A 26,799-nucleotide genomic window follows, 5' to 3' on the forward strand; every position below is an offset into this window, starting at 1 on the left:
AGTATCCTTGTGTAGAATGTGGAAAGACCATTTCTCTTCAGAATTTTTCTCAGGATTCATGAACCTTAATTTATTATCCTCAAATATGGTCATGTATGCTTCTTGAGTTCTAAAAAGAGAGTGTTTCTTGGTATGACAAGTTATGTCCATAAATACCTCACTTGGTCCTATAAGTGGGGCATATTAGAAAACTCAGCTCGGTTGAAGGAAGCAAGTCAATCGCTTGTGGATATATATTCTTTTCTACCATTGGGGGGGTTCAAAAGATGAAAGGCATCATGTGCGATTATGAAATTTGTTATGAAATCTATGGATAGAAAAATAAATATTTATCTAACAATTTTGTAAATAGCTAACATGCTCAAATATATAAGAGTAGGCATCAAATAAACAGCTAGAAGAATAGAGGAGACCTATGATAGTGAGATCTAATCATGTGCTCTTTCTTAATGAAGTACTCGACCAGTTGGTGGAGTTTGGTGCTTTGGAGCTTTTTTTGTGTCCTCCTGGCAGTGGCAAGTTTGTAGCGCTCCATCTCGTAGAGCTGGGGATGCCAATGGTGGTATGGTCCGAGTGCGAAGAGCTCGGGAATGTAGGCTTCGGGTTTGTTGGAGAGCAATATCTTGGGAACGCTGAAGACCGAGACGGGGATTCGAGCACCCTCTTCGACCTCCTCTTCAAGGGTGCTACAAATCTGGATCACCCATCGGCCCTCATCAAAAAGGAGAGAATTATTGGAAGAGCTCAAAGAGGAGAAAATCATTGAAAGAGGTAATTGAGTTGCTGCAAGAAACCCCGGTCCTTTCACAAAGAATGTCTCCTTAGGAGTATTGCGTCGATCTGCGATCGAGTGCTTTTGCATGGGTGGATGGGTTAGGTGGCTTTTTAAATGGTTACCAAGGAGAGTTGGATTTATTTTTTAATTTATTTTGAGATAATGTTTGGTAATGTTTGTGAACCATAAATGGATTTTTGTTTTTTTCCGTGCATTTACTCTACAACCAAGAAGGCGTTTTCCATGTGTTTTCCAAGGCTCACTGGATGGTTCATTCTTATTGTTTCGTGGCTTCTTACCGCCCTCAATATTTAAGTATATCTTGCGTGTTAGGCAACAAGTCCTGGAGGCATAAAAAGGCATTGAAAAAAATGCTCTAAGTCCCGTTATATATTCAACGTGGATGGTGACTTCGAGTGTGTGTCCGTTGCCGGCCAGTTGCAGATTTTGACGTGGACATGCACGTTACCAAATTTAGAGCAACCAGGAATCTACAGTGCAATTTCCACGCAGGATGCTCCGTAGCTTTCAATGGTCGTCATCAGAAAGGAGGGTCACATCCTATCACGTGTCTCAAGAAGTTAGAAAAGATGGAGCCATGCAAAGGGGTAGAGTATGGCACAATTTTCCTCCTGCAAGCAAGAGAGAAGGTAATTAACTCCCTCTCACTCAATAAAATCCTGGTGGTATGCCGACCTTCCATTACATCAACGAAAGAAAAAAGGAAAACGTAATCAACTATTCAACACTCGTTCATGTGTTAAGCATGTGAAAGATGGGAAAGAAAAAAAAAAAAAAAAAAAGGCTTCTTGCTGACCATACGTTTGCAAAGAATTCGCTCGGGAGTCTCTTTGAAGATCAAGTCAAAGGACAAGTCATGACATTAGCACGCTTTGGATGATATGAATTGATTGGATGGTGACCGCTAAGGTCGAAACAGCTTGGGACATTTGTTGAATCTTCTTCAACAATTCTACATCTTCTTGTTACGATGGTGGTAGCCCTATTGAGATCAAGGATTAAAATAATTCATCCATCACGATACACTGGATAGCATGTATGGAGGGGATAAACGAAGGCAGGCTTCCATGGGGGAGGAGATAAAAGAATATTTGCATTCTTACTTAATAAATTCATAATGGGTTTATGATCCTATATAACCAAAGATAATCCTTTCTTCTAGTGGAGCATTAATCCTTTCTTCTAGTGGAGCACATAGAAAGCAAAAAAAAAAAAAAAAGGAAGAAAACAAATTTGCTTAATTACTTAGCACTAGCTCCCAAAACAGCAACGTGAAAACCATAGCCATTATGATTTCAACAGCTCAATACTGCTTTTTGAATTGCAAATACTTATTCAAAGACATATCTTCTCCTATATGATCTTAACAACTCAATCACTACTTCTTGAATAGCAAACACTTATTCAAAGATATGTGAAATACAAGTAAATTTTTGAATTACACTTTAACACTCCCCATTGATTCAAAGTTGTAAACTCCTGGTTGCAACCTAAATAACACATGATTTTCTTGAGGAAGTGACTTGGTTAAAATATATCTACAACTTATTCATTTGTGCTGCAAAACTTTAGGTTGATATCGCCATTTGCTACCAGCTCTCGAATGAAATAGTGTTGTATATGTGTGTGCTTGGTTCTTCCGTGAAAAGCTAGGTTCTTTGACATTGCTATTATTGATCTGTTATCACAAAATATTTCAGTAGCACCCGTCTACTCTTGATTAAGATCTGCTATAATAATTTTCTAAGCCATACAACTTGGGATGCAGAGGAAGTTGCAGCCATATATTTAGCCTCAGTTGATGACAAGATTACTGTTGGTTGCTTCTTTGAGCTTTAAGATACTGCTCCAGAACCAAGACTAAAAAAAATTTTCAGAAATGCTGCTTCTATCATCTAAAAATTAGTCCAATCACTGTCAAAGAAGCCAATTAATTTAAAATCAGAAATTGCAGTATACCAAATCCCATAGTCAAATGTTGCCGCAATATATCTCAAAATTCTTTTGGCTGCCCCAAGGTGGTGCTTTGTAGGATTCCGCATAAATCTAGAAACAACACCAATAGAAAATAAGGTATCTAGTTGAGTATGTGTTAGATAAATCAAACTACCAACCAAACTTCAGTAGTATCTTCCATCTGCTTTTTCTGTGCCATCATCAAGCTGTAGTTTCTCATTCACATTCACGGTGTTGCTACCACATTGCAATTAAGCATATTGATCTTCGCAAGAGATCTAATGCATATTAATTTCTTCTGTAAAACAAAGACTCTATCTTCTCCTTGCTTCACTTCTAGCTCAAGAAAAAAATATAGCACACCTAAATCTATCATCTCAAACTGTCTCATCATACAAGCTTTAGAATTAGTAACAAGAGAATAAGAAGATGACATATAAATCATGTCATCAACATACAAACAACCTAATAAGAAATCATGTTCCCTTTGCTTCTTTAAGTAAAGTGTAGGCCCATTCTGACTCCTTTCAAATCTATTTTGATAAAAAAAAGAGTCAATTTTACTGTACCATGCCTGTGGAGTCTGCTTCAGCCCATAAAGAGCTTTCTTCAACTTATATACCTTCTCCTCCTTACCTGATTGCTCGAGCAACCCTTTGCCATGAGACATGTCTAGTGTTTTCGAATGCTCCATCAGCATAGTATTTTGTTTTGAACACCCATTTCAGCCAAATGACTTTTTTATCTTTTAGTAAGTCCATCAAGTCCCAAGTTTCAATCCTCTTAATTGTCAGGATCTCTTTTTTCATTGCATTGCATCAGTCATCTTTACTTGCAGCTTCTTCATAACTTACTTTTTGAAGCAAAGAGAGCATAAGTTCTTGCATAAATGTCATTCAAAGATGTACTTCAACTTATATACCTTCTCCTCCTTACCTGATTGCTCGAGCAACCCTTTGCCATGAGACATGTCTAGTGTTTTCGAATGCTCCATCAGCATAGTATTTTGTTTTGAACACCCATTTCAGCCAAATGACATTTTTATCTTTTAGTAAGTCCATCAAGTCCCAAGTTTCAATCCTCTTAATTGTCAGGATCTCTTTTTTCATTGCATTGCATCAGTCATCTTTACTTGCAGCTTCTTCATAACTTACTTTTTGAAGCAAAGAGAGCATAAGTTCTTGCATAAATGTCATTCAAAGATGTAAGCTTCCTTGGTGGAATCTCCTCAAAGGACTCTTCTGAAGCGGATGAACCGCTTCTATTTAGTGTTGTTGGAGAGGAAGATGGTAAACTTGTGGGAATTGAACAAACTACTGCAATTGGAGAATCTTCACTTATAGTTGGAAGTTGAATCTTTGATTCTTTGTTGCTATTATCCCAATTCTAACTGCTATTCTCATCAACAACAACATTTCTACTAACAATTATCTTGCCACTAATTGGGTTATATAGCTGATATGCTTTGGATTGAGGGCAATAAACAATTAAAATGCTTTTTGCTGATTTCTCATCATGTTTATGACTTCGAGAATTTACCAAAACATAGGCAATACAACCAAAAATTCTCAAGTGGCTTATCCAAGGCTTTGTACCTCTCCAAGCTTTGTAAGGACTCTGATTTCAAATAGCTTTAATTTTATAGGTGAAATATTCAGCAAGTATACTGCAATGGCAATTGCTTTTGTCCAAAATTGATTTGGAAGATATCAGCTTTTAAAAGACTCCTTATAATTTTAACTACTATACGATTCTTTTGATCGGCAACTCTATGCTGTTGTGGTATGTGTGGTGCTGTCAATTCTCTATGAATGTCATTTTCATCACAAAAATGGTTAAATTCATAAGATAAAAATTTACCACCTCTGTTTATATGAAGAGCCTCGATGTACTTACTACTTTGCTTCTCAACCAATGCCTTAAATTTTTTGAAATTCTCAAAAGTTTTCGATTAATATGTTAGAAAGTAAATCCAACTTATACGACTATAATCATCAGCGAACAACAAAAAAATCAACTCCCACCAAAAGATTTAGTAATCATAGGCCCACATAAAGTAGCATGCATAAGACTAAGAAAAGTAGAAGCCCTCCAAGACTTATCTCCTAAAAAAAGTTATTTTACTTTGCTTTTTGTACATACACCCTTCACACACACTATCCGGTGAATCTATTTTAGGCAACCCATGCACCATCTCTTTATGACTCAACAATTTTAAACCATTAAAATTCTAATGCCCATACCATAAATGCCATAATTTAGTTTCATTCTTTTCCATACCAGCAAAAGCATTGTTAATACTAGAAACCTCAAAAGAAATCATTTTACTTGGTGTCATACAAACATTTTCCAATATCTAGCCTAATTTTTTATCCTTAATAACACATAACCGATCATCAAACAGAATAGAATATCTATTATCCATCAACTAACCAACACTCAACAAATTATGTGCCAAACTTGAAACAAAATGAACATCATGAATTAGTTTTATTTTACCATGACTGCAACTATTCCTTTTCCTTCAACTTGAGTCTGCGTATCATATCTAAATCTGATTTGTGTATTATGTGACGCATCAAGCTCTCTAAACATTGATCTCTTGCCTAACATATGGTTAGAGCAGCCACTATCCACAAACCAAACATCACTTGCAATGTCATTCCAACATAAATAGGTCATGAAGAACTTACTTTTCTCTTGATCTTCTTCTACATAACTCACTTATTTTTTCTTACTCTAGCAATTTGCTTCTATGTGTCCAAACTTCTAGCAATGATTATATTGTTTTTCCTTACTCCAGCAATTCATCTCTATGTCCAAAATTCATGCATTGATTACATTGAACAACATTCCTTTGATTGATGAATGACTTATTTTGCATAAACTGTATATTGGATCGACCTCTGCTCCTACTTCTACTACCTTGGCCTCTTCCACGAAAACCACCTTTACCACATCCTCTGCTTGGTACTTTGCCATTTTAAGTGGATGCCTCCCAATTAACCTGAAAACCCTTTTCTTCACTATTTTCAAGTGTTCTGTTCAGCCTTGCTTCATAAGCTTGCAAAGAATCTATTAGTTCATCAAATGAAAAAGTAGCTAAATCCTTGGACTTCTCAATTGCAGCAACAATATAATCAAATTTAGATATTAGAATTTGTAAAACTTTTGCAACAATAGTTTAATTTATCACTAATCTCCTCACCATATGATCTCATTGGACTAACAATTCCAGTAACTGTAGAGAGAAAATCTTGCACTGATTCATTATTTTTCATAAACGATGTTTCAAAATCACAACAAAGAGATTAAAGTTTCATGGTAATTATCTTAGAAGAATCTTGAAACTCCTACAATATTGTCCAAGCCTCTTTTGAAATAGATACTCCTGCAATTTGAGAAAAAGTAGTCTCATGTACTACTACTTACTAGATGAATAAAAGTGCTTTGTAGTCTTTCTTCTTATTTTATCTCAGCCTGTTCTCTTCATCAGAATCGGCACATAGCCATTCTCGACTAGATTTCGGAGATCCTAAGACTTGAACGATGTTTTCACCGTGATACTTCAAAACTCATAAGAATCATCTTTGAAAAAGAAAATTAGGGGTTGAGAGACCCACAAAATTTTTCATTGCCTGCAATTTTTTTTTTTATTTACTAAGCTCAGTTTTGAAAGAACCTGGCTCTGACACTACAAATTATTGGAATCAAGAAGACTAGGAAGTGATCACAAAAGAGGCTTTAAAAAAGAACTAATTGATATGTAGTTGAACAAGAAAATAGAGGAAACAAATAGAGATATTTTTGTGTCTAGAATGGAAATGTTGCCTATATCTTCTCTCACTTATTCAAAAATATATCCACTCCTATATGATCAAATATGTATTTGCAATTCAAAAAGTAGCTATTGAGTTATTGAGATCTTTTAGTAGTTTAGAGTTGTTGAGTATTTTTAGCACATCAGTTTCTGTGTAAGCCTATATATAGACAATATTTCGATTCCAGATACAAAAATATCTCTATTTGTTTCCTCTATTTTCTTGTTTAGCTACATATCAATTAGTTTTTTTTTAAGTCACTTTTGTAATCACTTCCCGGTCTTCTAGATTCCAACACCCAAAACCAAGTAAAACTCGGCAGCGTACTTGGACTCAACAACAAGGTAGGCTCAGCATTATCTCTAGCACTTCTTACTAAGTAATATGGAATATCATAAAAGATCTTGGTGCAACTCAAATGGAAGAAGAGTTTTTATCCTGAAAGAGACAAAGCATGTAATTTTGCAAATTCATATTTTTTTTTTTCTTGGTTGACCTAGTGCCAACCTTCCTGTACATCTTGGTCTCTTCATTATCTGAATGGAGTGGACCATTTACTAGAACAAAGTCAATTTTTTTTAAAGTGGATGCACATGTATATATGGATATTTGAAGTTTGATTAAATAATAGTTGTGGGTTTAAGCATGAAGAATTTATTAGATATAAATATCTTCCCATTGTTACCACTAAGAGCTAGTCTGATTAGGCCATCGAGTTAACTGGCGCACTAGAGAGCTCAATAAGGTGATGAATAGATTGAAAGAGTTGGCCAGAGATCTCGATGCGACTCCTTAGATGATGAGTAATAGTTGACGAATCTTGAATATCGTCACAACATGATCAATTGTATGTAATCAGTGGCAGAGGCAAGGAGACCTATAACAACCCAAATAGTTCTCTACATTAGAATTGAAAAGATCAAAGATTTCAAATAGCAAATTAGAATTAGAGCAGAGCCTTTTATCTTCAATTTGTATTGAGCATGTCCATCACGTTTCACCTCTAACAAATAGACACATTTGAAGATCACTTCAAGATCTCTCCCAACCTTCTAAAATCCAATAAATCTAGAATTAATCTAAAATAATGAGTTAATCCTAAATTTTCTTAAATAATTTCAAATCAACTTTTCTTATTAAAGGATTTAAAATTCAATAAATAAGAAGACCCCTACTCGATATCCTTGTGAGTAGAATCAATTCAATCATTTCTCATAGAGCTTTCTTTACCATGATCTTAAGCATCAATTGATAAACACATCTAAAATCTTGCCTCTTCTATCTTAAACTCATATAAGTTTTCTAAAATCAATTTCTCCATTCAATTTAACAATAGTATCAAGATATTCTAAAGTAGTTTAGAAACCTAATGCTTTGAAATTTAACATACTCAACTATCTCCAACCTAATGATCAATTTATCCAATCCAAAAATGGTAATTTAAATAATCAAAAATTCCACCACGGTGTATATCACGTCTGTCACGCCCCCGACCCGAGATTTTGAATCGAGGGTCATGGCAACCGCCGCATACTCATAGAAAACTCTTCCCATGAGCATGCAAGGCATCTTATCATACTATCCTAAAACAACAGCGGAATAATTAGTCAACAATTTAAATCTAAAATATAACGACCTAAATTTTTATTCTTTAATATCTCAATAAATTCAACAACAATTCAAAGGCTTTGCATCAAATTCAATAAGCCTTTCAACCCAAAATAAAAGTATGAAGATTCTGCTTCTGATCACTCTTCCATTCATATCTTGTATCATCTTAATTCCTCAACATCTGTAAAAACAATAAAAATAGGAGGTAATGAGCTAGACAGCCCAGTAAGCAATGATCACTTTTCAATAGATTTCATCAGGCATTTAAGTAAATCATTATTTATAGAAAATAAGTATACAGAGTTCATCAATTCGAAATCAATTTCAATTATGCAACATAATTCATGCCAAATTTATTTCATTTTTGAAAATTCAAGTTTCTTTCCAAATTTCAATTTCTTTTGTTCTTCAATTTCTTTTCGTCAACCATGAGCTATGACCACATTTTCCCTGTGGTAGGGTCATAATACCGCGTATCTGCTTGCGGTAGGCTGCGAATCATCTGGCAGCCATGTCCTTTGGAACCGCTGGTCTCTCTGGCGGTTTGTCGCTGGTCTCTCTGGCGACATGTCGCTGGTCTCGCTGGCGACATAAACCCTCAGGACAATCAATTGCCAACGTATATGTCCCCATTGGCAGGATCCTTTACATAGTCAGGTTGTCAATTCATAATGTTTCTTATATCATAATTCTTCATAAATCATGCTTTCATATTCTAATTTCGATAATAAAACATATAAACATGTAGTATCGAAATCAATCAATGTAATGCATCATGAAATCAATATGTTTAATCATGCTTCATCATAACATTTCAAATAAGATATTTTCATAACAAAATACCATTCATCCAATTCATACATTGTTTCACAAATCATGTCAGAAGAATACATTATAATTTACCAATAAATCTAGAAAAAGTGAAACATTACTTACCTCGAACGCATTTCAAATAAATCCATATAATTCTATAAATTTCTTCCAAAAATTCTGTTCGTAGATCATACCGCGATATCCCATGATCAAACATCCACAATCCTATACAGAATCAATTTCAATAATTAGAAAGAATACGAATACCATATTTCAACGGTTTAGATTGAGTCCGATCATCTAATTTCATCTAATCAAAATCTAATTAGGACCTAAACGATCCAAAGTTTGACTATCAGATCAAATCGGATTCGAAGTGATAGGACCGAGATTTCTTCATCGATTTTATAAAATCAAGTAGAGAGAGAAAATCAGAGGAGAGAGAATTCATGAGGTACAATTCGAACTGATCAGGTGACACAATCCAACATTACGATTGGTCCAATATCTCAATTGGTGAAATCAACATGATCAAATCAAGTCATGGCTAGATCGGGATCATGGATGATCAAATCTAAAGATTCATGGTCTGATTAAGGTGGGTGCCAGTACGCTGTCTGACAATCATAGATCAGGGTTCTTCATTAAAATCATATCAGACTTATTAAAAGAATTTCTTCATTCACTAACCTTTTTTTTTAGAGAGAGAATCAATCAAGAGAGAGAATATTTTAGAGAGAAAAAATTCTAGAGAGAAAATTCTAGAGAGAGAAAACTCATCTTGAATTCTTCAGACAATATGATTCAACAAATTCTGATCGATCAGATCAAATCATGCTAAAATTATCATGTGGATAATTCAATAAGATCATGAGAAATAAAATCTAAAAATACCTGATCTGATCAAAGTGGATGTCGGTGTATCGTCCGACGATCACAGATCAAAAATCCATTACGAGAATCATTTAAATTCATCATCATTCTTCTCAAAATTCTAAAAATCTTAGGAGAAGGAAATATTCTAGAGAGAAGATTCTAGAGAGAGAAAGTAGAGAGAGAAAGTCCAATTTTAGAGAGAGAAAATACTAGTTCAGGCTGAAGAGAGAGAGGGAAGAGAGAGAAACTTTCTTTCTCATATTTTATTATTTATCTCATTATTTATTAATTAATTTTATTTTTCTCTTTCTTTTTTTCTTTCTTTCTCTCTTTTTCTTTTTTTTTTCTTTTTCTTCATGGAAGAGAGAGGAGAGAAAATCCTATTTATTATTATTATATTATTATTAATTTATTTTTTTTCTTTCTTTTTTTTTCCTTTTCCTTTTTCTTTTCTTTTTCTTCTTTTTCTTTTCTTTTTCTTTTCGTTTCCTTCTTCTTCTTTTCTTTTTCTTTTTCTTTTCTTTCTTCTTCTTCTTTTTCTTTTCTTCTTCCCATGGACTTGTTTTGGGCTGAAACAGGGGACCTAAAGGTCCCCTCGTTGGGTGGCCGACCGGCGGCGCAGCCGGCGTGGGACGATCGTCGGCAAGAGAGGAGACGATCCGACGACAAGGGGCGGCCAAACCATTGGTCGACGGTGACCACCGACGACGGAAAAACGATAAAAAAGAAGATTCTTCCGCAACAAAATCCGGCGACTCCGGTCGCCGGCGAGCGTGCACATCGGCACGGAAAGGAAGGGGGAGAAGAGAGGAAGAGGAGGAGGCTTACCTCCGTCGCCGGCGAAGCTTTTCCGGCGAGAAATTGGACGGCACAGCGACGGGTCTCCGTGAGAAATTTCCGGCGATTGCCGCCGTTTTGCCCCGAGATTCTTTGGTAGGAAGAAGGGAGAAGGGTCTCCCCTTTAAATAGAACCAAAGGAGAGGAGTTTGACTCCTCTCCGGTGAGGTTTCCGACTCCGATTAGGAGCCGGTCGGGAGAAGAAGACTCCCTGTGGGAGTCTTCATCATTTTTTTTTTTTTGGTTTGTTTGGGCTGGCGGGCTATCACATTCTTCCCCTCTAAAAGAAATTTCATCCTCGAAATTTTTCTTGCTTGAGTCTTCATAGTTTCTTACTTGAATCTCATCCACAAATATTCTAATTCTTGATATAAATTCATTCTTAAATCATTTTATAAGAAAAAGTTGGTACATCAAATATTGATCTGAACGGAACCATCCTTTTTCTTATTTATCAAGATCACCATCTCAAAGATTTTCAATGTTTCAAGATTTCGAAATTATGATCTTATTTCCTGTAAAAATTAATATTCAATATCTCATGACTCAAATTAAAATCAAATATATCTCTTGTGAATAGAAAAAGGTCAATGTCTCTATTCTTGCATAAGAGCTTCATTCATCATCATTCATTCATTTATTTATTTATTTCAAAATATTAACCACCCTTAATTTTAACCCATCATAAGATAGGAAAATATACTTCTATGAATCATATGATGACATCTCAATCAATCAAAATTTTAAAATATTTTCTCTTATTCGTACTTTCAAAGATTGAAGATTTCAATTTTATTCTCGAACTTTTGATATTTTATTTCTTGATGCAACTTCATCATTAAGTCATTTCATAAAGATCAATATCACCATTGTTGATTGAATCAATATCACTATTTCTAGTCATTGAAATTTTCTTACTCAAACCCTCAAACTCTTAAATATTCTAATTCTTGAAGTAAATTTTATCATTAAGTCATTCCATAATAAAAATCAGTAACTCAAAAATTGATCTAAATCAAAACTATATTTTTCTTATAATCAAAATCAATGTCTCTATTCTAAGTAAGTATATCAATTTTTTTTATCTAAACATTAACAACTCTTAATTAATCGATTCATTATCAAATTATGAATAACTCCAATCTATCTTTTGTAGAACAATCGTCAATATCAATAGATAACCTCAATCTTTTTCATTCAGTCTGAGAAATAATAATAATCAAAAGAGTTCTAACTTCAAATTTCATTATACCCTGGAGATAATTATTTGAGTATACTAATCTAAGATCAAAATCATCATTCGATAAATAATCTCAAATTCTTTCTAATAAATAGAGAATTATAAAATTTAATTCTAAGATAGAAAAAATTTATCTCTAAATATTCTAAATCTAAAATCAAAAATCAAAGGTCCACTCATCCTAGAATTAGGATGCTAATTATTTTTGTAGCATAGTAGGTGGAAGCTCTACTTTTGAAAATCATATTAGGGATATCCAAAAATAATTCAAAATTTTAAAATATTATTCTTTCTAATATCAATAAATTTTTTGTATCAAACCATATCATCTATCATAATTCTTTAACTCAAAGGATCAACATTCCTGACTTACTCAAAGTAGTTCAGATTACCATGCTTCCGCTGCACACTCTGATCTAACAATCAAAATTTCTTAGGTTCACCAAAAAAAAGTTGGATCAAATTATTTCTTTATCCTAAAATTTCAAATTTCAATTGAAATCAAAGATTAACTTTCGATTCTCATTCATATCTTTACTGGTGTACAATAATCTTGATTAACCCTTGAGTCCAATATCATATTTAAACCATCATATAGATTTACTATAATCAATATGAATTAAATCTCAATTCTCATATCAATTCAATTCGATAATTTTCAAACCAAAAATCTTTATAAGTCAAATCAACGAGAAAATCCTTCGATGCTCCACCAAATTTGGACATAATCTGAATATATATGAATTTCAAATCATTAATATTTTTTTTTCCTAAAATTTCTATCATCAGGATCTTCAATATCTATTAAATATCCTTTCATAACAATCATACAAGCTTCAAAAAAATCAAATCTTCATTTAATAGTAGATTCAATTAGGGACCTCATTAACAAAAGCAAAGGAACTCCATATCAATTCCTAAATCACAATTTTCTAAATTGTAAATTCACATGGATCCCTTAATCTGAAATAAATATAAATCAGATCTTTTATCTTAATCTGAAGATATCAATTTTTCATTAACAACCTCAACAATAATATTAGAAAATCTCTTGATCAACTTAGATACGAAATCTTTAAATTGAAATTTCATACACATCATGTAGTCTCTAAGAGACATAATAAGATCTATTATCTAGATCTAAGGATGATGATTAAAGATTCTGGTACGATGAATATTCTACAACCTCATAATCAATTTCATCAATAAAAAAATAGGCTTCTTTGCAATATCTACAAATATGCCTTCATCCTAATATGCCACTTTATATATGATCCTCATACCAAGTTCACTTTCGATAAATATTCCAATCAAGCACCATAAAAAAAATAAAAAAATTTTCTTAGCCCATTCTGGAACAACATTTTATCGTCAAATCTTTATCTTGCCAATAATAGTCAACTTCTCAACTAGAAGTAATATCATAGTATTATTTTCATATCGAATTTGAACTTACGATTCACTTGAATAACCATAATGCTCAATAAAATTTTATGTCAATCCTTTTGTGATTACTTTCGATCAAGATCTAACTAATCATATCATGATCAATAGATCATCCATCATATTTCAAATTCTATATGTTATAATCTATTGTGATCCTTTCATACATAATCTCAATGTTTAATCAAAATTTATAAATATTTCTCCCACTACAATCATCAAAGATCTACACTATAATGTCCCTGGTGTCTATCCACTTACACCCATTCTATATCTGATTCTATATTTCATAATTCATCCACTTATGCTCTGATACCACTATAATTGTCACGCCCCCGACCCGAGATTTTGAATCGAGGGTCATGGCAACCGCCGCATACTCATAGAAAACTCTTCCCATGAGCATGCAAGGCATCTTATCATACTATCCTAAAACAACAACGGAATAATTAGTCAACAATTTAAATCTAAAATATAACGACCTAAATTTTTATTCTTTAATATCTCAATAAATTCAACAACAATTCAAAGGCTTTGCATCAAATTCAATAAGCCTTTCAACCCAAAATAAAAATATGAAGATTCTGCTTCTGATCACTCTTCCATTCATATCTTGTATCATCTTAATTCCTCAACATCTGTAAAAACAATAAAAATAGGAGGTAATGAGCTAGACAGCCCAGCAAGCAATGATCACTTTTCAATAGATTTCATCAGGCATTTAAGTAAATCATTATTTATAGAAAATAAGTATACAGAGTTCATCAATTCGAAATCAATTTCAATTATGCAACATAATTCATGCCAAATTCATTTCTTTTTCGAAAATTCAAGTTTCTTTCCAAATTTCAATTTCTTTTGTTCTTCAATTTCTTTTCGTCAACCATGAGCTATGACCACATTTTCCCTGTGGCAGGGTCATAATACCGCGTATCTGCTTGCGGTAGGCTGCGAATCATCTGGCAGCCATGTCCTTTGGAACCGCTGGTCTCTCTGGCGGTTTGTCGCTGGTCTCTTTGGCGACATGTCGCTGGTCTCGCTGGCGACATAAACCCTCAGGACAATCAATTGCCAACGTATATGTCCCCATTGGCAGGGTCCTTTACATAGTCAGGTTGTCAATTCATAATGTTTCTTATATCATAATTCTTCATAAATCATGCTTTCATATTCTAATTTCGATAATAAAACATATAAACATGTAGTATCGAAATCAATCAATGTAATGCATCATGAAATCAATATGTTTAATCATGCTTCATCATAACATTTCAAATAAGATATTTTCATAACAAAATACCATTCATCCAATTCATGCATTGTTTCACAAATCATGTCAGAAGAATACATTATAATTTGCCGATAAATCTAGAAAAAGTGAAACATTACTTACCTCGAACGCATTTCAAATAAATCCATATAATTCTATAAATTTCTTCCAAAAATTCTGTTCGTAGATCATATCGCGATATCCCATGATCAAACATCCACAATCCTATACAGAATCAATTTCAATAATTAGAAAGAATACGAATACCATATTTCAACGGTTTAGATTGGGTCCGATCATCTAATTTCATCTAATCAAAATCTAATTAGGACCTAAACGATCCAAAGTTTGACTATCAGATCAAATCGGATTCGAAGTGATAAGACCGAGATTTCTTCATCGATTTTATAAAATCAAGTAGAGAGAGAAAATCAGAGGAGAGAGAATTCATGAGGTACAATTCGAACTGATCAGGTGACACAATCCAACATTACGATTGGTCCAATATCTCAATTGGTGAAATCAACATGATCAAATCAAGTCATGGCTAGATCGGGATCATGGATGATCAAATCTAAAGATTCATGGTCTGATTAAGGTGGATGCCAGTACGCTGTCTGACAATCATAGATCAGGGTTCTTCATTAAAATCAGATCAGACTTATTAAAAGAAATTTCTTCATTCACTAACCTTTTTTTTTAGAGAGAGAATCAATCAAGAGAGAGAATATTTTAGAGAAAAAATTCTAGAGAGAAAATTCTAGAGAGAGAAAACTCATCTTGAATTCTTCAGACAATATGATTCAACAAATTCTGATCGATCAGATCAAATCATGCTAAAATTATCATGTGGATAATTCAATAAGATCATGAGAAATAAAATCTAAAAATACCTGATCTGATCAAAGTGGATGTCGGTGTATCGTCCGACGATCACAGATCAAAAATTCATTACGAGAATCATTTAAATTCATCATCATTCTTCTCAAAATTCTAAAAATCTTAGGAGAAAAATATTCTAGAGAGAGGATTCTAGAGAGAGAAAGTAGAGAGAGAAAGTCCAATTTTAGAGAGAAAAAATACTAGTTCAGGCTGAAGAGAGAGAGGGAAGAGAGAGAAACTCTCTTTCTCATATTTTATTATTTATCCCATTATTTATTAATTAATTTTATTTTTCTCTTTCTTTCTTTCTCTCTTTTTCTTTTTTTTTTCTTTTTCTTCATGGAAGAGAGAGGAGAGAAAATCCTATTTATTATTATTATATTATTATTAATTTATTTTTCTTCTTTCTTTTTTTTTCCTTTTCCTTTTTCTTTTCTTTTTCTTCTTTTTCTTTTCCTTTTCTTTTCGTTTCCTTTTCTTTTTCTTTTTCTTTTCTTTCTTCTTCTTTTTCTTTTCTTCTTCCCGTGGACTTGTTTTGGGCTGAAACAGGGGACCTTTAGGTCCCCTCGTTGGGTGGCCGACCGGCGGCGCAGCCGGCGTGGGACGATCATCGGCAAGAGAGGAGACGATCCGGCGACAAGAGGCGGCCAAACCATTGGTCGACGGTGACCACCGACGACGGAAAAACGATAAAAAAGAAGATTCTTCCGCAACAAAATCCGGCGACTCCGGTCGCCGGCGAGCGTGCACATCGGCACGGGAAGGAAGGGGGAGAAGAGAGGAAGAGGAGGCTTACCTCCGTCGCCGGCGAAGCTTTTCCGGCGAGAAATTGGACGGCACAGCGACGGGTCTCCGTGAGAAATTTCCGGCGATTGCCGCCGTTTTGCCCCGAGATTCTTTGGTAGGAAGAAGGGAGAAGGGTCTCCCCTTTAAGTAGAACCAAAGGAGAGGAGTTTGACTCCTCTCCGGTGAGGTTTCCGACTCCGATTAGGAGCCGATCGGGAGAAGAAGACTCCCTGTGGGAGTCTTCATCATTTTTTTTTTGGTTTGTTTGGGCTGGCGGGCTATCACAACATCCTTAATGAAACCAAATCCATCAATAGAACTGAATACCTTTTTTTTTTGCCTTCTACATGCCAATTTCATTCATATTCTATATACAGGTTCAACCCTTGTAGACCATTTAACTCTAACATCATAAAACTCTTTCTTAGGCTACACTCTAAACGACTTCTCCTTGTTGATGAGCTCAAAATATTAAAATCAAAGAATTAACAACAAAACTAAAAAAATCATCATGGCCTGCACCCTTATTAGGTTTCGAATTCTTAATCACTCAAATAACCACTAAATAAATGTACATGACATTAGAAAACATACTAGCATGGCACTATATTCTATAGTCAAAATCTTTTGTACACATCTTAGATCAACCTCATTCATAAGATCAGAGAAATGACTCATCCAGTTTTCCCACTCTTATCATGTCCCTAATGATCGTGACTTTAAATTCAAATACCACTTAAGTCACACTCTCTAATGATTATCGCTTAATCTCTGATACTACTCTATCGTATCTTGAACCCAACATACTCTCTAGGACAAAATCTTAAAGAACATACAAGGCATTAAAATTTATCGCAATTTCAATATCTATAAATAATAACAATCTTAATTTATAACAATTAGCAAAACTTATATAATTATAAATTCAACCATTCTTTAATCATTTGACTAGATATCAATGATGCTCTACCTGTTTATCCTTTCATCTATGAATTGAAATCACAGCCAAGCATTAGCATCTTGCAATTTTGTAAAGAAAAGAAAATAGAGAGCAAGCTTTACAGGCTCAGTAAATTTTTAATATCTTTTGGAGATCAAGTATAATTAAATTCTTTTTCTAAATATAGCAATTGTTAAATAAATACATATACCAATATAATTTTTTATTTTGAAAAATGTGCCATATATAATAATAAAATATATATATAATTCTCTCTTAATTTTCTATGACTATGGCCATGATCAGACAGTGATAAGGTTCAGAAGAGATTAATTTCTGAATACACAATATGCGATCCATTAGTATGTACTAATGATTAGCTCCACTAGCTAGGCCTAAAAGTGAACTAGCTTTGATTCACATGGTCATGATTAACCTCATGATCAGACCAAAAGATTAGTCTAGAAAATAAATGTTGATCCAAGGAATGATTTTGATGATTACATAATATTGAAAAATAAAAAGAGACTAATGTCTTTGAAGCTTGGTTAAGAATATTTTTGTAGAAAGCAAACCCTTATGATATGCTTTGAAGTCATTTAGAAACACTTGAAAAGCTTTGGAATTAAGAAAAATCAAGTTTGGATAGAAATTGAATGAGAAAGACTGAATAAACGAGCTCATGTCAACTCCAGCATGTTTCGAGTCGACTCTGACACAAACAGGTTGTGGCACACAGGGCTAGTATGCTTTTAAATCAACTCCAAAATATTTTGAGCTAACTCGATTCACAGGATAGAGAACTATTCTGCACACTGAGACCGAGCTGACTTCAAAATATTTCGAGTTGACTCGTATGGAATCCGAACCGACTCGTGGACTGTTTGAGTCGACTCGACTATTTCTAACAGCCATAATAGAATGCATAGAATCTATTGCAGCAGTATCCAAAAGTCATTCAAATGGTTGGAATCCATCCCCAACATCTAGAAATGACTAGTTTTTTAATTCAAATTGCTTTAAATAGAAAGGAGAGTTATTTTAACGAAGGAGAAGCCTAATTGACTACTAAGAATAGTTTATTGAAGAAAAATAGCCTATCTTCAGTCTCTAATACTTTGAAGAGTGTTTTTCACCTTCAAACCTGAGAGTTTTTGAATCTTTGAGAGGCTAATCATCAAGAGAAAAGAGAGCATTCTTGTGTCAAGCATTAAAGCGATCTTCAAGCTGCATTCAAAATTTTTTATTTGCTCTTTTAAGGAGGTTTGTATGTTGTAATTTCTGTTCTTACTGAAATCTGCTGTAACAAGTTTCAAAGGATTGAAACTTGAGGAATAGTGTAATCCAAGCCTGAAAATTGGATTGTGGGCCTAGAAAAAGGCTTGTAAGATTGTAGTTGGTGAGCTTGAAAAATTAACTGAATTTGTTTGTGATCTCAACTAAAACAAAAGCACTGTAATCAGTAGATTATAGTGAAAATTTTCAAGTGGAGCTTGAAAAGTGGATATAGGTGCTTGGAGTGCACCGAACCACTATAAAATCTCTTATATTTGTGTGGTTTGTTTATCTTTACTTGCTTTACTTATTGTTTAGCATTTACTGATTTATTTCCACTGCTATTCACTATATTTGCTGTACATTCACTGCATCTTCTTAGATTATTTTGAAAAACCAGCACATACTTGCTTAAATCTTTGAAAACCCAATTCACCCCCCCCCCTCTTGGGTTATCTAACTGGGCAACAAGTGGTATTAGAGCTTGATTCTCAATTAGTTTTGATTTAAAGATTAATGACAACTCATTTGAAAGTTTCACTTACCGAGAGATAATTCACTAGTAGACCACATCTTTTCAATAGGTCTAACTATACCTATTGGAAAGCACGCATATGCATCTTTATCCAAGTATTTGATTATAATCTCTGGAGCATCACAATCAATAGCCCTCACATACCCATAGTCATTGTCAATGGCATTGCTTCTCCCTAGTCGGAGAGTGATTGGGATGAAGTGGATAAAAGATTAGTCCAATTAAATACCAAGGCAATGAATGTCTTATATTATGCTTTGGATGTGAATGAGTTTAACCGCATCTCTATTTACAACTCAGTAAAAGAGATATGAGATAGACTCGAAATAACATATGAAGGTACAAGTCAAGTCAATGAATCCAAAATTAACATGCTTGTGCACAAATATGAGTTATTTAGAATGGAATCGAATGAATCTATTGCTAATATGTTCACTCATTTTATGGATATTATAAATGGTTTAAAAAATCTTGAAAAATCATATTCTAACAATGAGCTTGTGAGAAAAATTCTTAGGTATTTGTCAAGATCATGGAAAACCAAGGTGACCGCCATCCAAGAAGCAAACGACCTCAACGTCCTACCTCTAGAAGAGCTACTTGGATCATTGATGACTCATAAGCTTGCAATGAAGTAACATACCTGACGATGAAGTCAAAAAGATGAGAACTATTGCTCTCAAATCTACAATAGAAAAAGAGGATGATGAAGACTCATTGGAAGAAGATGTTGGTGATGAGGATATGGCATTAACTACTAGAAAATTTAAAAAATTTTTAAGAAAAAAAAGGTAAAGCTACAAGAAGAAACCAATGGCTAAGGAAGAATTGAGTAAGGATAAGGATAAAGAAAGAGAGAATCAGCCCATTTGTTATGAATGCAAGAAAATCGGATATTTCAAAGCCGATTATCTAAACCTTAAGAAGAACCTCAAGAAAACAAAGAAGAAAGCTATGGTTGTAATATAGAGTGATAGTGATGACTCTAACACCGACGATAAAAATCAAAATTTTGCTAACTTATGTCTTATGGTACAAGAGGATGAGGTACAATCTGAACATGTACTGGACTTTACTTTTGATGAACTTCAAGATACATTCCATGAGTTGCTTGATGAATTTAAAAAATTAGTTTGAAAAACAGAGATTTAAAACTGAAAAATCAATCTTTGTTAAAAGAAAAAGAAGGGATTTTACAGAACAACAAGACTTTAGTAGAAGAAAATAAATCACTAAAGAAAGAATTAAAAAATATTAAATCTTTGGTTAAAAAATTTACTTGTAGCTCTGAAAAACTTCATATGATTTTAAGTAATCAAAAAGCAGTTTTTGATAGAGCCGGTCTTGCTCTTAATCCAAACAACAAACAGAAATTTTCGAAAAATTTCTTTACAAGTTCATCTTCAAATGCTACCATAAATGTTACATGTTTCTGCTATGGTAGAGTTAAACATAAAGCTTATTCTTATAATTTCAGAAAATTGAATGGTAAACTTGTTAGAAAAATTTGGATTCCAAAGGAAACCTTGGTTACTAACCCCAAAGGATCCAAAAAAGCTTAGGTACTTAAATCTGCTATTTCACTATTTTATGGGAGTGTCTTGCAGTCCATGGATTGAGAAGATGATATCTCGATAGTGGCGGTTCAAGATACATGGTGGGTGATAAAAATCAGTTTATCACTTTTGAAAGAAAAGAAGGAATAGTAATATTTCGCAATAATGGAAAAAAGAAAGATTATTGGTATTAGTAAAATATGTATTACTCCCTCTACATTTATTGATAATGTTTTATTAGTTGATGGATTGAAACATAATTTGCTTAGTATAAGTCAATTATATGATAAAGGATTTAAAGTTACTTTTAAATCTTCTTTATGCATTATTTTTAGTCCTTTTGATGATGGTGCAAAATTCATTTAACATAGGAGTGGCAACATCTACTTGATGAGATTATCATGAAGAGTGGCCAATTTCTTGTAGCAATGGATACCAAAATCAAAGGATCTAGTTGGTTGTGGCATCGTAGACTAGGATATGCAAGCATGAATACTATCTTAAAATTGATTGCAAAATATTTAATTAAAGATTTGTCAAAACTAAATTTTGAAAAAGATCATATTTGTGATGCATGTCAATATAGAAAACAAATCAGGAGATCTTTCAAATCTAAAAAAATGGTTTCATCTTCTAAACCCTTAGAATTGATTCACATAGATTTATTTGGATCTACCATGACTACAAGTCTAGGAGGAAAAAGATATAGACTTGTGATTGTAGATGATTTTTTATGATTTACATGAGTTATGTTTTTAGCACATAAAGATGAAGTTTTTTCTGTATTTTTAAAATTTTATCGAAAAGTTTTGAATGAAAAGAGTTGAACAATTGTTTGTATTCGAAGTGATCACGATACCAAATTTGAAAATCAAAGATTTAAAATTTTTGTAATGAAAATAAAATTGAACATAATTTTTTTGCACCAAAAATACCTCAACAAAATAGAATTATTGAAAGAAAAATCAAATTTTAAAAGAAATAGTCCGTACCATACTGTATGAAGAGAGCCTCCCAAAGTACTTTTGGGCTGAAGCCATTAACACAATATTTTATATTTTAAATCGAGTTTTAATTCGATCAATTTTAAAAAAAAAATCCCTATGAGCTTTAGAAAGGTAGAAAATATAATATTAGTTACTTTCATATTTTTGATTGTTGATGTTTTATCTTAAATAATGGTAAAGATAATTTAAGTAAATTTGATACTGAATCGAATGAAGGTATTTTTTTTAGGATATTCTTTATCTATATAAGCTTATAGAGTCTTCAACAAACGTACTTTGGTTATTGAAGAATCTATCCATATTGTATTTGATGAAACTAATGATCTATCTTCGAGGAAGAAAGATTTTAGAGATTTTAGTGATGATGATGCAAGAATTACAGAAAAAAAGATGAAGAAACTCGATTTGAGAGATAATACAAATCAAAATGGAGAAGATAAAGCCAAAGATGATGATCAAGAGAATAATCTTGAAGAAAATATCAACAAAGAGTATGATGACTTGTCCAAGAAGTGAAAGTTCATACGTAATCATCTAAAGGATCTTATCATAGGTGAACCTTCACAAGGGGCAAGAACAAGATCTACTTTTAAAGATAATCATGATCATCTTGCTTTTGTTTCTCAAATTGAACCTAAATGCATAGAGGAAGCTAAAAATGATGTAAATTAGATGCTTGCTCTGCAAGAGGAGTTGAATCAATTTGAGAGAAATAAAATTTGGACCTTAATTAGTAGGCCAATTGACCATCCAATAATAGAAACAAAATGAGTATTTAAAAATAAATTAAATGAAAATATAATGTAATTAAAAATAAAGCTAGATTAGTTACAAAAGGATGTAATCAAGAAGAAGGAATAGATTTTGATAAAACTTATGCGCCTGTAGCTAGATTAGAAGCTATAAGATTATTACTTACATTTGCTTGCTATAATGGATTTCAAATTATATCAAAAAGATGTTAAAAGTACTTTTTTAAATGGCTATATTGCTGAAGAGATTTTTATAGAACAACCATCTAATTTTGAAAATCATGCTTTTCCAAATCATATTTTCAAACTTAACAAAGCTTTATATGATTTGAAACAAACACTAAGAGTATGGTATGACAGATTGAGTAAATTTCTACTGAAAAACAATTTTATTAGAGATGGTGTAGATACTATATTCTTAAAAAGAAAAAAATTGATTTGCTAATTGTTCAAATATATATGGATGACATTATTTTCGCAGCTACTAATGAAACTCTTTGCCAAGAATTTGCTAAGCTAATGCAAGAAAATTTTGAAATGAGCATGATGAGAGAGCTGAATTTTTTCTTCGATCTTCAAATCAAACAAACAAAAGAAAAAATATTCATCAACCAAGCTAAGTACATCAAGGAGATACTCAAAAAATTTGGGATGGAGAATATGAAAGCAATTGGAACACCTATAAGCCCTACATGCAAACTTGACAAAGATAAAAATGGTAAAAATGTAAATCAAAAGCTTTATAGAGGTATAATTGGATCTTTATTTTATCTTACTGCAAGTAGACCAGACATAATATTTAGTGTATGCATATGTGCTAGATTTCAATCTAATCCTAAAGAGTCTCTTATGCTTGTTGTTAAAAAAATTCTTAAATATTTGATGGGTACTCAAAATTTAGGCTTATGATATTCTAAATATTTTTCTATTGATTTAATTTGATGCTGATTATTGTGAATGTAAAATTGATAAAAAAAATATAAGTAGTACATACCAATTCTTTGGATTGAACTTAATCTCTTGGTTTAGCAAAAAGCAAAGTTCGGTAGCATTATCCACGGTGGAAGTTGAGTACGTTGTAGTTGAAAGTTGCTGTGCTTAAATCCTTTGGATTAAGCAACAACTTAAGAATTATGGTATTGAATAAAATAAAATTTCTATAAGATATGATAATACAAGTGCTATAAATTTAACTAAAAATCTAATTCAACACTCAAAAATTAAGTATATTGTGCTTGATTTTGTTTGTACTGATAATCAATTAGCAGATATTTTTATTAAATCTTTAAATGAGGATAGATTTTGTATGATTATAGGAGAATTAGGAATATGTGATCCTTTTTAAATCTTTTGGTATCATTTGCATGCTTACTTATGATTATCTCTGTTACATTTATAATGATATAATTTTGTAGTATCACTTTTATTATTGATGCTTTTATGGTATCCTTATTTAACTTTTTTTGTTGATGACAAAAAGGAGAGAAGTATTAAGCAAGAAAATTTTGAGCAATAAATTGAGGGGGAGCATCTTGTTTTTGCATCCTGTATAACTAGAAGTTTTCAACATTACATTAAGGGGGAGATTAATCTATTCTGAATTTTTTATAAAATAAAAAAAAATTATTAAAGAGATGTTAGTTTTCTTGAATATCTCATATTTGAATCTCAAATATTTGAATTTCCTATCTTATGATACTCTTATGATTTATTGAAATTAAAAGTAGTATATTATATTGGCTTGAGCTTTTACTTGTTTATTTTTATACTCAATATTTTGTCATCATCAAAAAAGAGGAGATTGTTGACCCAAAGAATAATTTTAATGATTACATAACATTGAAACATAAAAAGGGACTAATGTCTTTGAAGCTTGATTAAGAATATTTTTGTAGAAAGCAAATTCTTGTGATATACTTTGAAATCATTTAGAAATACTTGGAAAACTTTGAAATCAAAAAAAATCAAGTTTGGATGAAAATTGAATAAGAAAGACTGAACGAAGGAGCTCGAATCAATTCCAGCATGTTTCGAGTCGACTCTGGCACAAATAGATTGTGGCACGCAGGGCTGGCACACTTTTGAGCCGACTTCAAATATTTCGAGCCAACTCGATGCACAGGATAGAAAGCTGTTTTCTACACTGAGACTAAGCTAACTCTAAAATATTTTGAGTCGACTCGTGCTGAATCTGTGCCGCTCGTGGACTGTTCGAGTTGACTGTTTCTGACAGCCATAACAGAATGTGCAAAATCTGTTAGAGAAGCATCCAAAAGTCATTCAAACAACTGAAATCCATCCCCAACATCCAGAAATGGCTAGTTTTTGAATTCAAATTACTTTAAATAGAAAAGAAAGTTATTTTAATGAAGGAGAAGCCTAATTAACTACTAAGAATAGCCTATTAAAGGGAAATAGCCTATTTTCAGCCTCTAGTGCCTTGAAGAGTGTTTTTCACCTCCAAACCTAAGAGTTTTTGAATCTTTGAGAGGCTAATCATCAAGAGAAGAGAGAGTATTCTCGTGCCAAGCATTCAAGCGATCTTCAAGCTGCATTCGAAGTGTTTTATTTGCTCTTTTAAGGAACTTTGTGTGTTGTAATTTCTATTCTTGCTGAAATCTGCTGTAACAAGTTTTAAAGGGTTGAAACTTAAGCAATAGATATAATCCATGCCTAAAAATTGGATTGTGAGCCTAGAAAAAAACTTGTAAGATTGTGATTGATGAGTCCAAAAAGTCAACTGGATTTATTTGTGATCCCGACTAAAACAAATATATTGTAATCAACAGATTATAGTAGAAATTCTCGAGTGAAGCTTGGAGAGTGGACGTAGGTGCTTGGAGTGCACCGATTGTGTGGCTTGCTTATCTTTACTTACTTATTGTTTAGCATTTACTGATTTATTTCCGTTGCTATTCACTGCATTTGCTGCACATTCATAGTATCTTCTTAGGCTATTTTGAAAAATCAACACATACTTGCTTAAATTTTTGAAAATCCAATTTACCCTCCCCTCTCTTGGGTTGTCTAACTGGACAACAATAAATATACGATGCATCAATATGTACCATCGATCAATTCTGACTGGCTAAGCTTAGAAGGATTAACTCTGCCAGTGATTAGCCCTAACAAACTAGACCTAGAAGAAACTAGTTTCTAATATAGGACTAACGATCTATCTAGTTGGCTCAACCTCGATCATAATTTAACTAGAGAGTTTTTCTTATAATTTTACTATAACCAATTCCTCATAAATAATCATATTTATTTTTATAATAATATCTATTCAAATTTTTCACATCTTATTTATAAAAATACTACAAAAAAAACTGAGATATATCCATGTGAAAGATACATGCGTAAAGACCTAAAAAACATGGGAATACATCTACGCCCACATTGGTACACATGTTTGGTTAAATGTGGGTATGTCTGATGTAGGTATAGCTTATACCCACATTATTTTTTTTCATATGTGTATCCCCTACTTTAACCACATAACATTTAACACAGGTGAGAGTATATACATGGATATAGACCTTGTGCATATCCTTCTTTATTAAACGTGGGTAACTAAATACACACAAATCAGAATTCATGAGAGTTACCAAAGCATGGGTATAAATGGACCTCTACTATCAATAATAAAATATAGATATATAATCAACTTTTAGATGTTACTGTCTTATCCAATTTCAAAATGTGGATCATCTGTAATAATAAATAAAAATAAAAAAAATGCATTGGTAACTTATTTAAGCATCTTGTATCACCGAATAATATATGAAGACTAGTAACTTCAAAGAGATGAAACAACTACAAATAAGATAATATTCACCATTGTATTAAAGAGAACTGAACATACACAGTGATAGTCTCAAAAAAATTATCCCAACAATCTTTTTAGTTTCATCAAAATCTAAAAAATAAGGCCATACACCATCAGATTTCTGAATAGAAAAGAAAGTAAACACTAGAACTCAAACATAGAATAAACAAATTCCAACTGATCTCTTCACTGCAAGAAAACTGACTATTAGCGATGGCTAATTACTATCGCTAATAGTTAGTTTACCATCGCTAAAAATCCGACAAAAATACCCGTCGCTAATTACCATTATTAGTGACGACGATTTTACCGTCGTTAATAATGATAATTAGCGACGGCCGTCACTAATAGTTTTATAATTTTTTAATTATAATTTTAAAAAAAAAATTATTAACGACAGCATTAGCGATGGCCTACTATCGCTAATAATATTTTATTTTTTTAATTATAAATTTTAAAAAACTATTAGCATCGCTAATGACGTCGCTAATAGTTTTTATTTTTTTAAAAAAAATCATAATTAAATATTTTAAAACTTGTTTCACAATTACTTTCTAAAATCTATTATAAATAA

General features: G+C 32.6%; 1 protein-coding gene across 4 annotated transcripts in view; it reads right to left on the reverse strand.

Annotated features, from left to right (window-relative positions):
• Positions 1-26,799, reverse strand: part of LOC105032287 (putative UPF0481 protein At3g02645) — a 40,088-nt gene that overhangs the window by 8,830 nt on the left and 4,459 nt on the right. For 3 of the 4 annotated variants that reach the window (XM_073251732.1, XM_073251742.1, XM_073251738.1), the window contains one exon: positions 414-1,407. In XM_073251732.1, the coding sequence (XP_073107833.1) occupies positions 414-862 (449 nt within the window). In that variant the 5' untranslated portion in view covers positions 863-1,407. The remainder of the gene's footprint in view (positions 1-413; positions 1,408-26,799) is intronic. The other variant, XM_073251745.1, reaches the window with a different exon arrangement.

The sequence above is a fragment of the Elaeis guineensis genome, chromosome 1 (genome assembly GCF_000442705.2).
Source record: "Elaeis guineensis isolate ETL-2024a chromosome 1, EG11, whole genome shotgun sequence".
Classification (NCBI taxonomy): Eukaryota; Viridiplantae; Streptophyta; class Magnoliopsida; order Arecales; family Arecaceae; genus Elaeis; species Elaeis guineensis.